The sequence below is a fragment of the Bacillus rossius genome, chromosome 6 (genome assembly GCF_032445375.1).
Source record: "Bacillus rossius redtenbacheri isolate Brsri chromosome 6, Brsri_v3, whole genome shotgun sequence".
Classification (NCBI taxonomy): Eukaryota; Metazoa; Arthropoda; class Insecta; order Phasmatodea; family Bacillidae; genus Bacillus; species Bacillus rossius.
In genome coordinates this window covers 68,288,555-68,306,558 of record NC_086334.1, presented here as the reverse complement: position 1 = coordinate 68,306,558, position 18,004 = coordinate 68,288,555, and the positions used below count along the sequence as shown (strand labels likewise).

The window sequence follows — 18,004 nt, the reverse complement described above, 5'->3', positions numbered from 1 at the left end:
AAACGCCGGTGTGATATTAACAACGAAGCAATCAGTACCCTCATAAGAGTTAAATTAGTATTTAAATAGTGTTTATCACTTTAAATCGCAAACCTAAACTATTGTTTTTTTTTCCTCTCTCTGTGTTTGATTGGTTTTTTTATTGCCCTTTTTTTCAAGTATATATATTTTACAGACTTGAAACTTCACAGTAATGTTCCTTATGTTACGCAGGATGATATTTTCTGAAAATTAGATCCCATGGGTGGTTAAAACCAGGCAACAGTGGGTACTTTGACTGCACGAGAAAAGGATTTTGCAATGTTCATGCCTTCTCCATCTCCATGGCAACGGGCATCGCGCGGGAGTGGCGTACCCAGAAGGAGGGGCATGCATAATGAGCGGCGCAAGAGTGATCTGCCTGTAGACTGCCGTAGCGAAGTACGGGTACATCAGTTGTACGTTGCGTGCACGAGTCGGGAAACCATCGGTCCTATTCATTTTCTCTCCGGTACATTATACAGCATTGTAATAAATTTTCACTGAATTTTCTTATTTACAATTACTGTAAATGGGAGATGTGGCTTAATTTTTTTCCATTAGTATAGCCGTGCGAAGCCGGGTCGGGCAGCTAGTTCATTAATAATAACGCCCCTCGCGATAAACAAAGGAAAATATGTATTAACGAGTGCCTGGTTTTCGCGGAAGACAATGAGCGTAACGGGACACATCGTAGTGGGACAATGTGTGTAACGAGACACTTTTTCGTGCGTGCAGCCGGCGTTCATCGATTTATTAGACGTTGTCACGTCAAAAAAGTTATTACTTTGGTAAAAATTTGCACTTTATTTCTATAGCTCAGATGTAATTGTGTATATTTAAGTGTGATTCTGTAAACATAAAACTGTTTTTACATCGCAAATTGGCCTCACGCTATAAACAATTTCCTTGAGAAATATTTACTCATTTTGGCGCTGCTTCCTGTTGACAGAGTTCGGATCTAAATGTGGAATCTTTTAAATTTAAATATAAACATTTCCATGTAAATGCCTTGCTCACTAGAGAAATAATCAGGTGGTGGCCACATCCAGATGATTACATGGTAACTGGGTTAAAACTCCTTTTTTCATCTCATGGCCCGTGCCATGTCTGTTAGGCGTCCAAAACATTGGTTGAAGTTTAGTGTTTTCATTGTAAAAACAGTTTTAAATGTCTGTATTTATGGAAGTGGCAATTTTTAATAATGTAGATTCTAATACCGACTTACTAATCATTATAAGAGGTGGTTTAGCATGTTTTTGGGATGATCATTTGACTTTGACGAGGAAAACAAGTGACTTCAACTATGTCACAGCATTCCGTCTCCTGGCAATTCCTAACTTCATGTAAATAACTGCAGTAAGACATTTATACATATAATGTAATTAAACACCAGATAAAATTTTTAAGGCATATTATTATTGTCTCAGTTTGAACAATATTTTACATAACAATATCACTGTTACCATATAGACCGAAGAATTGGTCCAAAAACAAATAATGTACATAAACAGAAAATAATGTGAAAGATGAATGGTATAAGAGGAATGATGATGAAGATGAAAGGCCAAAGAAATGGGACGAAGAGGGTGTAGAAAGTTATAAGAAGTGGGTGCAGGAAAACCATTGATACGAGGAAGAAGAAGAAAGTAAGGTTTGAAGTGCAAAAGAAAAGAATGTCCTCATGGGAGAATTGAGACGCACGAGAATGGTGGTAGGAATGGGGTAATGTGACTGCCGGGTCGTCAGCAGTTCGCAGGGTTGTTATGCGGTGATGTTGGCCTGCGCAGCGGGACACGCATCAAGACCTCGAGCGACTGGTCTAGGCCGCTGCCTCCTCCTCCTCCTCCTCTGCACTCGCAGTCAGCATGGTGATCAGCTTGGCGGTGTCGATGTAGCCCTTGTCGTCGATCACCATCTGGTCGAAGGCATCGTCCACCTCGTCGCTGGAGAACTTGTCGCCCCAGGTCATGAGAGCGTGCCTCAGCCTGCAGACAGCAGTCCCTGCTCAGACACTTCTACTCTCTACTCGGTCATCGACAATCACTTCACTAAAACTATGTTACTTTAACAGTCTTCGTTGGCTGTGTAGTATCAGCTTATGGTTCTTATGTCAGCACAGATTGCTATTCGTGAGTGCGTTAGAAGACATCACTTATTCTACAGCCAAGAGGGTTGGAGCACTTGTAAGGTTTTTGCATTTAGCAATACGTGGATTCGAATCTTAGTCCAGTCATTTTTTGTGGTATACATAAATCTATGCAATACAATTTACCACGTTTATGTAGCAATCATAAACATAAACACTCGGTGTGGTGTGATAACTTTAAAATTATTTAATACTTTATTCGTCCTTATTTGCAGTATTTGTTACAGAACATATTATATTTATGTACTTTTAATACTTTCTATTAACAGTCGTTTGGAATTCATACTGAACTCAAATACAAATAGTTAACAAACATTGAACCAAACGTAAATATTTTCGCTTTTTGATTAGATGCTTCTTATTAAAATGCCAACTTTATAAATCAATAAATGATTTTAGTTAATTATGAGCAATGCTTTGACTATAATTTTGTAACTATACATGTTTTACAGTAAATATCTTGTTACAAAGCTTTAAAACATTATATTCATCCACATATATTCAAAATGTTAGAAATTGCTGGGGATAAAGTCAATGGGTGACAGGGAATGCCAAACAAGCTGTTCTGATCAAGGACTTCATGTCCGGAAATGCAACTCTGCAAAGTTAAAGGTGTGAACAGTGGTGTGTAAATTTAAATTTTGCGCGCTTCGCGGCACTTCTCCATTGACTGAGAGAACGCGAGATCGCAGTGTGAATTTCAAACGCTGCGCAGAAAGTAGGCGACAAGATAGGGGCAGATGTTTTGAGTCAGCCATACATACGAGTCTGGAGTACATCACCCTTCATGGTATCAAACACCCAGTTTCAGGCAATCAAGTCTCTGGTCTAGACGCATGAGGTCTTAGAATTCGGCACATGTCTGTTGTGAAAACACCTTTGGTAAATACGTAATGCTTCTGCTGAAAATCCTCTCACCTCCTCATGCACTGTTAACATATCACATATCTCTGCACATGTAAAGTCTGCGTGTTATTACTGTTTGCCAAATCTGTAATCGCAGCAGTCAACACTTCATTAATCGCCTAGTCAAACATATAAACCCACCATCTACCGTGCTGTACACCAGATTTATGGTTTCTAGTGCGTTTGAATAACTTTAACATCTGCGCCCTGGGACATTTAAACGGCACGGAGCTGCAATCGCACGTCCTCCCAGCCAATGGAGTGAGGGCCTGATGCGCGAAAATTTCAAATTGGCGCTCTTGTTCGCGCCGGTAACTTTGCAAGGTTGTGTTTCCGGACATGTGATCCTTAACAAATATTTCTTTTTTTGGAATTCCCTGCCACTCAATAAAATCATGTTCCATAGTTTCCGAACATTCTGTATAAACATTACCTGGAGAATACACTAACGTTGATTCAGACAGTTTACTACTGCACATGTAGATCATACTATATCGAATCCATTTAACTTAAAATAGTGGGTTATTTCTCCTTAAAAGTTTTACATTTTCATTTAATTACTAGTGTGCAATCAACCATGGACTGCCTGAGAAGCCTCTTGTTGTTTTAACATTTGTGACCAAGAGCTTATAAGGACTCAGGACCCCGTGGTGACCTTGTGACCTCGTGACCGGTACTCACTTCTCGCTGTCGATCTTGCCCTCGTCGTCGAAGGACTTGAAGGCGTTGATCACGACGTCATCGTCGTCAGAGCCTGCAACACGGAGTGCGAGTTGGCAGCCCTGACAGCTCACTTTCAACTTTTAGTTGTTTAACATTGAAAACATCTCAAGAATTCAGTTTTGCGCAACGAATTTATTTTGATGCGAAATGACGGTTATGACAACAACAACAACAACAAGAACAAGAACAAAAAAAATGTTTCTCATTATAAAAGCTTGCATGAAAGGGAATAAAGGTGTATGTATATAAAATATAACTTTTATTGGGCCTATAGACTTCCCTACTTTAGTGGCAGTAGTCTAAACGGGGCCGGCTCGAAAGCTCATCTAAACCTAGTTTTACTGTTCAACACTAAATCAACCTCAGAACTCCTCTCAAAGAAATTAGTATGTAAATAGAAATATTAACTTTAATTAGCCAATTTTCTTGAAACTCAAAAGTTGGGTCTGTGGTTATGATACTGAGACAAAAATTCAGAGTTCTCAATGGAAAACCAGAAACACTCCTCGCCCTAAAATGGCCTGTCAATCAAAGTCGAACATCAAGGCCATGGTCCTTGTTTTTTTTATTGTGAGGACATAGTGCGATCAGAGTTAGTTCCAAGGGGAACAACTGTTATCTCCGAATTTTACAAGGGGGTACTGGGACGTTTGCGAAACGATGTGCGAAGAAAGAGACATGAAAAATGGGCCAAGGGCTTACTTCTTCATCATGACAATGCACCGTGCTACAAGTCGCTTTTGTATCGCGAGTTTTTGGCCACTAAAAGTCTTCCTGTCTGTCCACATCCGCCTTACTCGCCTGATTTAGTACCATGCGACTTCTGGCTCTTCCCAAAAATAAATAAAAAATGTTGCAAAAGGGAAACGTTTTGACACCATTATTGACATTGAGAAGGCCGTGACAGAGCAGCTGAAAGCCATTCCAAAAGAATCCTTCCAGAAATGCTTACAGTCATGGATTCGACATTGGGATAAGTGTATTGCTAGCCAAGGACAGTACTTTGAAGGAGATTAAATCTTAATTAAGGTAACTCTTTCACTTTGTTTTTAATAAAATTATTCACCGTATTTTTTGATCACACCTCGTATGGTAAATTTATTTTTATTGTTACTTGTGAAGGGTAGTAATGTTTTTGTGTATAAGTATGAGCAATGATATAATTTCATTAGTTAACATATAAAACCGTATCATTTTACCTTCTGTTTTAATTCTTCAATGTAGATTATCACTTGTTTTACAGCATCTTTAATTATTTTGATTCAACCGAGCTTTTTTTTCCATATACCCATATGATACCAGAGATAACTATTCTTGTAACATTATTATTGAATGACATCTTTATCGACTTTGCTAAACCAAATAACTTTTGAAATGTTGATATTCAAGTGTTTGAAGTAGAGGATTTTGTAGACTGTAACTGATATTTAACGTAAAGATTTCAACACTCTTTTACTGGTAACTGACTCAAAAATTGCACTACTACAATAGTATATCATTTGAGTGTTAGCTGTATCAAACCAATACATGATCCCATATTTTAAATAAGAACGTTGTAACTCAATTTTCTTTTGTTTACAATAATGTCAAGTTCTGTACAGATTGAGTTAGAAAATAAAATAGTAGGTTTTTTCTATGCGAATTATGATAAATTCATTTCCTTCTTATCAAAGTTATTTTGTTAATTTTAAATATTTTAAAGGGTGTGCAATGGGGTCCAATTTCCAATAATGTCACTACTACTTTCAATCACTGACGAAGTTAACTATTTCTGTGTATTTAGCTGGTATCCTTTATGTTAATCGGATAAATAGTTTACTTACGCAGCTACTTCTCACTTGTAGTGGTTGGACACACACTTTCGTGGGTGATACTCTACAACAGGGTACTTTTGAAAGCTTTGTTATAATATTCACCCATCAATGGTTAGCTACAATAATGACACCTGCTCTTATGAGTATTTTGTTAACCTGTGTAATTATGGCCCAGCTAATTTCTGAGGTGAGTTAGGCAACCTGGCAGTGTAAAAAGAGATGTTTGTGAGAGGTTGTTTTGGGAAGGTTAGCAGGAGACGGCCAAGAAGCGGTGCAAGAGGTTAGTGGTCTTACCTCCGGACATGCGGTTGGCGAACAGCGTAAGCAGCTGCGTGAAGTTGATGGGTCCGGGCGCCTCGCTCACCATGTCGTCGAGCTCCTTGTCGCTGGCCAGGCGTCCCAGCGAGTCGAAGGTCGCCCTCAGGTCGTTCTTGTTGATGATACCGTCCTTGTCGTGGTCCATCAGCTGGAACGCCTGCGCACACGCACTCCCTTCAGGACCTGTCAGCTTCCACTGAACGAGTGGGTCTGATGCCATGTTAGTCGCAAACAACCAGAGCAAGTACCTCACTACGTCACTGCATAAAGACTTTAAAGAATTGATGCTTCACTCCGTGGGAGACTATATATTGGCTGGGATGATATTTGAGAAGTCAGTCTCTAAATACAAGTGGCTTTCCATCGAATTCCGGAAGGTCATATGGATATATTTCTGGGATACATATTAACCTCATCCAGGAAAATCCAAAACATTGGGCAGCTAGAAGTATCACCCGCCACACTACACAATTCTTTTACCGCGGTCTGGAATGTACTAGTTTGGTTTCGGCAATATTTAGGTATATTTTGTCAATAACACAGAAATCTCTGTATTAACAGTTTAAAAACAAACTCGACGATTTTTTTTATTGTGTAATTTTGTAAGATTCATTAGGTACAAACTGCGTCGTAACTTTAGTACACGAAATCGAATCGCGTGAACATTAAACCTCATAGTTCAAAGACGGCCTGAATCTTCAGTTTCGCGGCTTACTGCTCGGTTCACTGCCACACTGGGAATCGAGGGAGAGACTTCTGAGTTGGTCCCGACGCTGCCCACCCCAGGTAGAGACACAACACCATGTCTGCTTGCATGGGGAAGTCCAGGACTACAGATGAACCCCGTGTTGCCTTGGTGGGAGACGAACGGCACGACGCCCTGTTCCAACTGTGATGCAGTGCTCAGTGGAGGAGGAAGCGAGGGACTCACCTCCTTGAACTCGGCGACCTGCTTCTGGGAGAACATGGAGAAGACATTGCTGCCGGTCCTCTTGGCCTTGCGAGAGCCACGGGAGGTCCTCTCGGGCGCCGGCTCTGCGGCGGGGGCGTCTGCTGGCGCGTCGTCCTTCGCCACCTTCTTCTTCTTCTTCTTCTCCTTGTCTGCCTGCAACACGCGCACGGGCCTCTTAGCCGCGGCCGCGGACAGATATCTACAGACATTCAAGAGGGTTGGTGTGGAGCAAACAGGCTCAGGTAAGACGGGATGAGTTGGTGCACCGGGTGATTTGGCTCAGTGGCTGTAGTTCACTCGCAATTCGCTAGATGTCACTATACGTGTTTTGGGGGTGTTGTTAGGCATACATCTTGAACCTGACCTGTTTACTATTCTGTAAATCGCTCTTATTTGTGTGAAATGCTGAATATTTCTGGTGTTAAAATGATTAATTATCGAACATACTTATACATACGTTGAAGAATATAGGACCGTAAAATTAACTAATATCAAAGGTTTCTGCCCCGGCAATCTCTTCTTCTTGAACTGTACCTACTTCCCTAATGCATGATTTTTGCACCTTGTAAGAAAGTTCCCAGGATTTTACCTATGTCTACAGAGATTTTACCTGGGCCCAACTTATCTAGTTACCGTGTAGAGCTAAGCGCGTAGGGGAGTTAGTCATGGTATCGTGGTATTGGCAATGGCTGGCAAATCCGCTTCTAGCACAAAGTGCATGCTATCCCTCCTGCATGGCTAAAACCCTACATTATTAGGCATAGCGGTAAATTTTTACTCCCTACAAACATCATCAATGGAGTATATAAGATAAAGAGAGTTTACATAGGCTATAGGCTTACTCCGGGTTTCTAATTATGTATTATGCCAAAACATTTCCTATATTAATTCTGAGCTGTTAATTAAATGCTTCGAAAAATCTCGTTAAAAAATACCCCCCAGTGTCAAGCTATTTATTTTAAATGGCCATACTAGAACTCTTTGAATTGGCTGATAAAAATTAAGTGGTATTGCTTTGTATACATTGCAGCCATTTGGAAAGCCACTGTTTTGGTCCACTGAAAAAAAATTACAATCAAGAAAAATAGGCTGCAATAAAACAAATAAAGGTAACGATGTACTCATTAAATGCAAAGTTGAACAATTTCTGGAAACAGCAACTGTAGATAATGCGTTTAGGGTATTCAGAGTTTGCGATTCAACACAACCTTTTTCACACTTCCTTTATCTAAGAGGGCTGACTGGCAGCCCGGCGGGAAACGACAAAAGTCGCCCCCGAAACAACCAGTGTAACCCAAACCAATGCGGACAGCAATGTCCAAGCCCCCAAACCCCCCACATGGTAGAATCCTTTCTACTATGTCCAACTCTTCTTCCAGATCCATCCTTCTGATTTCCCGTAAGCATCCTGCTTAATTTAATGCATGAAATTTTTGCATCCCGCTTGTCAGAGCCCAGGTTTTTTTCCCCTGTGTGTATGCAGGTTTTACCTGGGCCCAACTTATCAAGTTTTAGTATAGTATAGTATAATCAGTGAGGGGAGTTAGTCATGAAGCCAATCGCTACCATGGCTGGCCATGCTAACACCCTGCATGCTTATAGCATATAGGCTTCGGCCTGTGACGCACTTAGTCTCCCTCCCTAACCCGGAACCCTCCCCAACACACTTAGTTTTTAGTTAGGTAGGTTAGGAAAAAAACCAAAAAAAAAAAAAAAAATCAGAGTTTGCGGGATATTTCCTTCCAACCTTAATGCCTTTGCAGACAGCGTGTTTGACGATTCATAAGCTTCGAAAACGTCAAAGTCTTCCCAAACAACAAGTAGTCGGTATCGCATGTACCAGTCTTTGCCTCTAGCCTCGCATTATGACTTCGAAAATACCATCGAATATTTCTTCTTCAGTTCAGCCAGGTCTTTTAACACTCCCGACTGATCTAAAAAACTTTTCCCACATCTAAAAAATAAATCCAATCCACACCAATGTTTATAGAGAACGATTCCACCCCCCCCCCCCCGCCCCCCAAAGTCTCACTGATGTGATAAATATTTATGTTAACCTGATAATTTATTACGTCGCATTTACACCTTTTAACCTCATGAAAACACATTTATAAGTTTTTATTTAATTTTTATTAGCATTAAATATATTTATAATAATACATTTTGGTAAAAAAAAAAGTCTTATTATTTGTCCTAAAACGAAATTAAAACCTTATTAGAAGCTTTTCAAGGTTATTAATTTCAATAATTCCCATTGAAATTAATTTTGGACAGAAATAAACACATAAATTTATTTAAAAAATTGTGTGAGGCTCTAAATAATAGGCATTTAAATTTATGAATAAACAAATTATTCACCTATTTTCTGGAAACTACCTGGAATATCGAAATAAAAATTACCACTACCTGATGTTATTTATCATATATTTTCCCAAACGAAATATTTTTTTGAACTCGCTGTGTTTTTATATTAGTTGTTAGCTGATAGTCTGGACGAATTTAAAAGTATATATATATATATATATATATATATATATATATATATATATATATATATATATATCACTGATCGCTAGTGATGTGTGAACATCTAAGCTCACACACAAGACAGTTCATGTGTTCTCATGCTGCAAATAAACTTATCATATGGGTTACTTTTGTTATTAAATTTCTTGCATAGTTTATAAATCTGTCTTTAGAAATACTACATGACAATACCGAGCGTGATAAATATTCGCTTTTAAAGTATGTAATTTCTTCACCCACCGCTAGAACTTACTTCCTGAAACGCAAATGTTACGCGCAGATGGCAGCATGAAACAGAAGTGAATATTAAACTATTAGAAACGGCTCCTATAAAAGCGAAAAAAAATTCTAAACCTCGGATTTTTTCCTGTTTTTCGACAAGGAATTTTATTAAAATACTGCCTATTTTGTTAAAATTCACCAACCCTTTAAAACTAAAGAGTTGTACTATTATAAAGTTTAATTTTTTTAATATACATGCGAATTCATTAATTCCAATTTCCTAATAAATGTATTGAATTTTATTTTAAGTAAAAATAAATGATATATGCCTGCCTAGTACGAAATAATCCAATTGACTGAGCTATTTAATGAATAAAATAACAATAAAAAATAAAAAATATTTAAATATATTAGCTTAAAACACTATTTGTATAAATCAGTTATCTATTTAAAAAAAAGAAAAGGTATCCACGGCAAAATTACCCGCGTGTTCTGCATCTGCGCTATCGGGACAACTTGGGTTGGGGAAGAAGACTATGTATATCAACTGTGCAATACCAATTTTCTTATTAATTTTAAAACTTAGGGTTACCTTTGACTATTTTAGTTTACCAAAAATAATCCAGGTTAATTTCACTATCATAACGTTTGATTTAGCAATCCAATACGTTTGGTATGTACCCTATTCTTTAAGAAAGTGACTTTATACGAGTTTATCATGCTAACGTGGGTCCACCATCTTTGTGTCACATTTCCATACACATTTTATGAAATTTCTCCTACCAAATGTCGTATTCCGAGAGCTAAGATGTTTACACATCAAGCAGTGATTGATGATCTGTCAATTGCACCGAACAAAAAAAATCATACGCATATTAATTAAATAGAATTGCGGGTGTGTTAGAATACCACGTAGAAATATCACTGTGCACATTCCAAATTATATGTACATGTAGTGTTATAGGTACCTTTGAGAGCAGAAGGTGAGAAACAATAATTAACATTTACGTCCATTGTTCACAGACACAGCATGTTTCAGAGTCCGTCAATGAAATACTCAAAGACAGGGTATTTGGTATTCAAAATATAGTTTTTTGTTTGTGACATTCAACGAACATTATTTAATAATCTTGAAATATTCCTAAGGCGTACGCTGGTATCGTTTCTGGTGGGGAAAAAAAAGGGGGGCGGGGGGGGGGGGGGAGGTTATGAAGGGGTATAAAACTTGAAACCAAGTAAACTACAAAAACTTCGTTAATTTAATTAATAAATACACAAATCTCACAAATAAAGCCGGAGGTCTTCCCGGAGGAAATATATATTTCAAAGTTAAAAAAATAATTACATTCAAGCATTTTTCGTATCTAAACATTTGATAAAAATAGTTGTGGAAATTTAAATTTACTTATTTTGAGAAAATTATTTTGTTTATAATTTTAAAATATGAAATTAACATAGGCGGAGCCTTACCCACTAAATAATATGAATTTTACTATCAGGGTAAACCTGTATACAAAGACTGAAATTGAAATAAATGCCACGAATGCACTCAATGTAAGCACTGGCGAGTGTCCGAGCGGAGGAGATGCGGAGGTAAGCCGAGACGGCCGCTCCACGAATAGCGCTGGCAGGGCGGCCTAACATGGCGCGGGGCCACAAGCTGCTGCTATTGTCGGCCGCGCCGCGCGCCCTGGCCTGTCCCGTGCTCACCGGTCCCCATACTACTTGTGTTACCACTCTGTATACTTACAACTCTTGCCATTGTCCTCGCTAATGAAAACAACTATATGTTTTTATCGGACTACAGACACATCGCTTGAATATGAACTCAATGTATAAAATATCGAGAAAACATCAACACGTTAATTTTTCAGCTTACGTTTCCAACAAAGATATTGCTTCCGCCATGCAGCTATGAACCTAGGTAAATAAAGTCGCCACTATAAATGTAGACACAGTTCTTTGAAAATATTACTTGCTATGATAGACCAATTACCGCAAGTGTTTATAATTTAAACGATTCGCTCGTTATCCCGCCAATAATGAGTTTATGTATGGCTGAAAGCAATAATGAATCGCATGCCACTGAATATAGCATAGAAATGACTCCTCGCACAAATGTTAAATGTTTTGTTAAAGCGGTGGTAAAAGGTGACAAATTCTAAACACATCCTAGGTCGGGGTTTCTGAACAACACACGTTTAACAGGGAACCGGGGGGGGGGGGGGGGGGGGGGAGCGGAGAGATGCCACTAGACACTAACGATTAGTCTGTACCGACATCGGACTGTCATTCACATTCACAGCTGAATTATGAATAATTTAAATAATGTGACTTGTGAACAAACTTTATTTCTACCTTCTTAATATGAATATTTTTATAATATACACATTTTATTGTTGAGGAAAACATTTAACATATATATATTTTTTAAATTATGTTGTGAATCAACAAATGAAACGCATTCAGGTTGGAGTACTTCATGTTATAAATCGCACTCGTCAAAAGATCGTTCTGTTTTGCATATGCCTGTCTGATGTATTTATAATAATATTTGGGATACATAACCATGTCACAATGTGTACGCCTAAATGTAAAGAAATTGAGACATCTCGGTAAACATTTATGTTTAAATAACAACATTTATGTTAATTTTGGTGTGCCCATGGGCGTTTGAATGTGTCAGTTCATTCTTGAAGGTACTAGTTAATAATACATTCCTATTTGCGTATTTGCGCGATTTATAGATACCATATCCATTAAAGCCTATTTTGTGTCTATTGCATTAGATGGGCATTTCTGTAAATATGGCGATGTAAGAGCCAAAGATGATCGTGTATTATGAAAGAACTAAGTTAACCTAAAATATTTTAGACCCTCACAGAACACTACCTTCAATCTCTAATATAATTTTATGAAAATTCTTATTTATTAATTTTTAATGAATACCACGTCACTGAAATACAATATAGACGATATTTTATTGAAAAGTATAAATGTATTTTATGGACCTAGATCCTACTCGAAGAATACTGTAAACACCCCTGATCCTGATAAGGTTCGGGACAAAACTGAATTTCTTTGGTTTTATATTGTGTGGTTGGTAGTACCAGAATCGTTAGTGATCGGTTTCAGAGAGAGAAAAAAAAAAATGAAACCATGTTTAACCTGGGAGTGAAACCTCTGTTTGCTTGTGTACTCCTTGGCGCAGGGTGCACGCTACTTCTGGACAGTACAGTGCTGGTCAGAGTACATGCATCACCACAACCACGAAGTGTGGTTGGAGTGCCAACAGAGGCGACCTTCCCGTGTCCCTCCGCTGCTGGTCGGTAGGAGGGCAGCCAGCCCGAAGCAACGATACAGCTAGGAGAAGAAAATCCTAAAATTAATGTTATACCGGGACACGTTAATCTGTGTTACAGCAGTTTTGACTATGCCAAACTTCGAACTCTTATAGTACTCTGGGGTGAATCATGGTGACCGATGATTCACCTATTTTTAAAGAGATAATAAAGTTTCTATTTAATTTGATTCTGAATTGGTGAGCCAAATACACTATTTCAGCATGACTAATAATTGTCAAACAAACACACAATACGTGGCTCTGGCCACTCTCTACTGTCTGTTGTCCGCTTCTTGCCCCGAGACTCGGCACAGTGGGCTGCGCTCCAGGCAAAACGCGTGTGTATAGTATGGATGGCTGTGTTGTTGAAGAATGGCGTGTTGGAAGAACAGGGACGTTTCAAACAACTTATTTCAGCATTCGAAATGTCTTGCACAATATCATAGTTGACTTGTGTTTTATCAACACATCAAAATCCATTACGCTTTATCAGATAATATATTTATTCATGGGATACAAAAGAAATGTGGAAGGGCTCGTGTCGAGTGGCCACAGATCATCAGCCAGTCATTGCTGAGATGCTGAGATGCTGAGAGTGCAGGCAGAAGGATTGCCAGTATCGCAGCTAATACTGTCCGCGTGGAAAAGTTACAAGCAAGGGAGTCACAGGCTTGTTATTATTAGTTTAGGAAACGAATTCTGAATATATATATTCAAGTTATGTTTAAAAGTGTTTATTTACAACAGCGAATAAGCTTAATTTCTACATTATATTATTTAGTAAACATTCTGTGCGACGACAACTATTTAAAGTTTACATATCGTTTTTGGTGCACTACTACGAACATTAGAATCAAAATAAAAGTTGAATAAACCACGTTTTTAATTTTTAACAATAAGCTAAATGGTTTAAAAAAAATATAGATAAAAATGTGTAGTTTGAAGCACTACACTATAAATTTTGCTGTGTGTAAAAAGTGGAAAATGTGCCGTGTAATCAATGATCTAAATATTTTTACTTTATGAGTAGGTATGAAACTATTAGAACACACATTAAAAATAATGTTATGGTCAAAAGTTAAATAGGTGGATATTTATTTATATTTTATAAAACATTTGGTTTTATTTATGTTTATTTTAAGCAATATAATTGTATTTGATTTGTTCAGTATATTCATGCAAAATTTGTGAAGTCAAAAATCAAAAATTGAATAAGATCTTGTAAAGATAATTGTTTCGCGAATTAATAAGACATTTGGCTTATGTAGGTCTACAGTTATTGTACATTGAATGATCGTCTTTCCCATTGCTAGTAAAAAAAAAAGTCGTGTATTTTCGTGGGTACGAAACCTGTTTGCTGCACGATGCTGGCGGGGGGTTGCCAACAGCTTTAGGCTGAAAGATCATAGCGGTGACGGCGCGGTGACCAAAATGCCCAAGAACGTGTCCAGGGTAGCATCACTGCACTAGGCTGCACTGCCTGAGAGGTAGAGTGTCAGAAGAAACACTACCAGTTATTCTCGTGGAGACAATAGAGTGCTAGGTGCCTGATGGGTGATTGCTCGTAGATCCTAGCGCAGCCCGAACTGTGCTCGTCAGGAAGGTTGGCGTGCTCTGGAGGTGGTTACCCAGACTCTGTGTAAACAGAGCAGAGCAGAGCTGCATTATCTCGGACGGACAGATCAACGCAAGTGATGATTACAAGGGAGCAGGCGGTAGAAGCTTCGCGTATATTCTTCACAATTGAACTCAGATGTCGATAGTCGGAATACAACACAGTGTTTTTTGAACTGCAACTGCGGGGAACTCTTCGTTTATTGGCGGAATTTATTCGTTGGAATGTCCGTGAATTGGCTGTAATATTCACAGGGTGCAAGTGGCTGACCAAGTTGTTTGCCTGGAACGCCAAGGAACTCCTTCATCCAGGAAAACAGACAGACGCCTGCCGAGGCAACGCGGCGCGGTTGACGCGTGCACGATCAGCCACGCGCGCTACTGCAGGACCTGGGGAGCTGAGCCGAATCTGCTGAGCTGTGGCGAGGTGAGTGATGTGAGTAATGTGAGTGCCAACTACGCTTACACTGCGATTGGAATCATGCATACTCTTCTTGTAGCTAGTTTGTAAATTCAAGACTCCTCTTCTTTTACCTCGAGAATTGAGCATGTGAGGCATAGCATTTTCACATTTCGGTGACTAAGAACTACGATTTCATTATATGTATGTATGTATGTATGTGTGTATATATATATATATATATATATATATATATATATAATTATTAACTAGCGACCTGCCCCGACATCGCACAGGTTATACGCTGATACTAAATATACTACAGAATGTCTTTATATACAACGTTCATAGCTTTTTTGTCATTAAGCAATACAAACATAATATAGATCAATTAAATACTCAATGTTTTTAAGGTACTTAATTGGATAAGGATTAATGCTGTATTGTTTAAAATCGCTTCGTAAATAAGCCATTATTTCTCGTAAAAAGTAAAGGATAAAAAATGGTTATTGTGGGTTATCCCTGAGAGACAAACATATACCATCGCGGACTTTTTTGTAGACCTTTTTAAGGTGTACAATACTGTAGTACATTATTATGATCTATCTCGTAGGGTTCATCCAGCGTTTTGCAATGTAAGCGCAAAAAACTATATGTTTATTTAAGACACCAAATTATAAACCTCTAAATTATCAGTGTTTCTCTACTATATTATGCATGTATTATATATATAAACCTTCGTCCTGAATTACTCTATTTAAAAAAACGCATAAAAATCCGTTGCGTAGTTTTAAAGATCTAAGCACACATAGGGACAGAGAGACGGCGGGAAGCGACTTTGTTTGATACTATGTAATGATTTGCCAAGGTTAAACATGAGACCGCGATGTGGCGGGCCGCCTAGAGGACCCTCAGTGTGACACGAGTCAACCCGCGGGGCCGCCTACAGGACCCTCAGTGTGACACGAGTCAACCCGCGGGGCCGCCTACAGGACCCTCAGTGTGACACGAGTCAACCCGCGCCACGCGCCGTGCGGCGACCTCGGTCAAAAAGGCCAGAAACCTGGATCCAAGTATGAACCCGCTTGGACCTCAAGAAATCGCGTAACCAACTTATATATAACCTGTCACTTCACAAACCAAAGTGTTACACAGATGTACCCACAGTGTAGGAGTGTAGCCAACTACTGCGGGAGATAGCCATAAAACAGACCAAGTTTCTCAAGTTATGTCAAACTAACCTCGAAGTCACCATCAAACTACTGACCCAATCTCGGCAGTGTTGCCAACAGTAACATGTGATTACCATTCATTGTACCCACTGTCCAGTCGCAGGACTGCTGCCAACTGCAGCAAATAAATCTCCATCAAGCACACAGAATCTGTCTGTCCATTCATTGTTGTCATGTGCTACAGAAATTTCCATCAAGCACACATACCCAGTTTCTCCAGTGTTGCCAACGACAACATAAGGTGTCCATAAATCACATAAACCCAGTTTATCCAGTGTTGACAACTACAACATGTTTCCTTCAAGCGAGCACATAGACACAGATATCCAGTGTTGCCAACAACATAATGTGTCCACAAAGCACACAGACCCAGTTTATTCAGTATTGCCAACTACTACATAATGTTTCCATCAAACACACAGACACAGTTTCTCAAGTATTTCCAACTACAACATAATTTTTCCAACAAGCACACATACTCAGTTTCTCCTGTGTTTCCAACTACAACATACGGTGTTTCATCAAGCACACATTTACAGTTTCTCCAGTGTGTCTAATTGCATCATGAGGACCTACTGAACCAGCCTCAGCAGTGTTACCAACTGTATAAATTGGTATACACGAAGCACACAAAATCCACCAGTGCTGCCCAATCAACCTGATATCTGCATAAATCAGTCGAACGAGGCGTGCTGTGTGAATTATATTTCACGCATGTGTTGTTCTTGTATAAGATAACTGAAAATCATTTTGCGTATAGCAGTAAAAGGCATATAACTGTAAGCAGATGATGACTAGAAGTATTACTTTAGTTATTGATTTGCTTGTTTTAAGACCGTCAGATTTTTTAATACATTATTTCTGTAAAATTAAGATTTTTTTACAGGAATTTTTATATAACCTTGGTTTTTGCGTAGTAGGTATCAGAATGCCTTTTGTTTGTTTTGTAAAAAAAAATAACATTATTTCAAAACTTAAACTTTTACTTCTATAAATTATGGTGTTCGATGCTATAAATTATTTTCACTCCGTCCGAGAAATCATAATATTTTATTAATAAGAAACATGAAGGAATATTTAGTAGTTTAGAAAATATAATGTTAGTGTGATGTTTTTCAATTATTACATTAAATAATTACAAATTAATAACAGTAACAGTTACTTCACACACAAACACCCCCTCGCTATTGTTTTATTACGTAAAACTTGCACATCACAATCCCCACCAAAAGCCAGGCAGGAGGCGCGCGCGGACTCACCATGGCTGCTTGCGGGCGCGCGAGAAGAGAGGAGAGCCGAGTGTCGGGTCCCGCTGAGCGCCGCGCCCCTGAGTCGCTGCTTTTGACTGCGGCCTGCCTCCCCTCCCGCCGCCGGCCACGCCTTATATGGCGCGCGGTGGGCGCCCGGGCTCGGGTGCCCTCGGCCGCGCTCGGCCCGCCTCGGCTCCCCTCGTCGCCCGGCCGACAGGCATTACCACCCAGGCCCTCCGAACAATTACAAAACAAAAAAAAAAATTCTTTAAAACAATTTTATTTTAAGAGCCAATCAGGACCTTAAATTTTCAAAATACTTTTGCTAAGTTATCACGATAAAATTTGTAATCTTTCATGATAAATTATTCTCAGGTTGGTTTTATAAATTCATATTTAGCGAATTCTGGTCAAATCGTGTTAGTACGTGAATCAATAATATCTATAAAATATTTTCTTATAAATGTCCATGAAATCAAAATGATTTCACTAGCACTTTGTATTGCGTGCTAAAAAAAAAATAATAATTTTTCATTA

The 18,004-nt window shown here is 38.8% G+C and overlaps 1 protein-coding gene across 1 annotated transcript; it reads right to left on the bottom strand.

The window, feature by feature from the left end:
* Window positions 1-1,417: 1,417 nt before the first annotated feature.
* LOC134533282 (myosin regulatory light chain 2) lies at window positions 1,418-17,601 on the bottom strand. The gene is made up of 5 exons (XM_063370733.1): window positions 17,477-17,601; window positions 6,860-7,033; window positions 5,905-6,085; window positions 3,755-3,827; window positions 1,418-2,006 (listed from the first exon to the last, which is right to left on the bottom strand). Exons 1-5 carry the CDS (start codon window positions 17,477-17,479, stop codon window positions 1,841-1,843), a joined length of 597 nt encoding a protein of 198 aa, XP_063226803.1. The 5' UTR covers window positions 17,480-17,601; the 3' UTR covers window positions 1,418-1,840.
* Window positions 17,602-18,004: the final 403 nt, after the last annotated feature.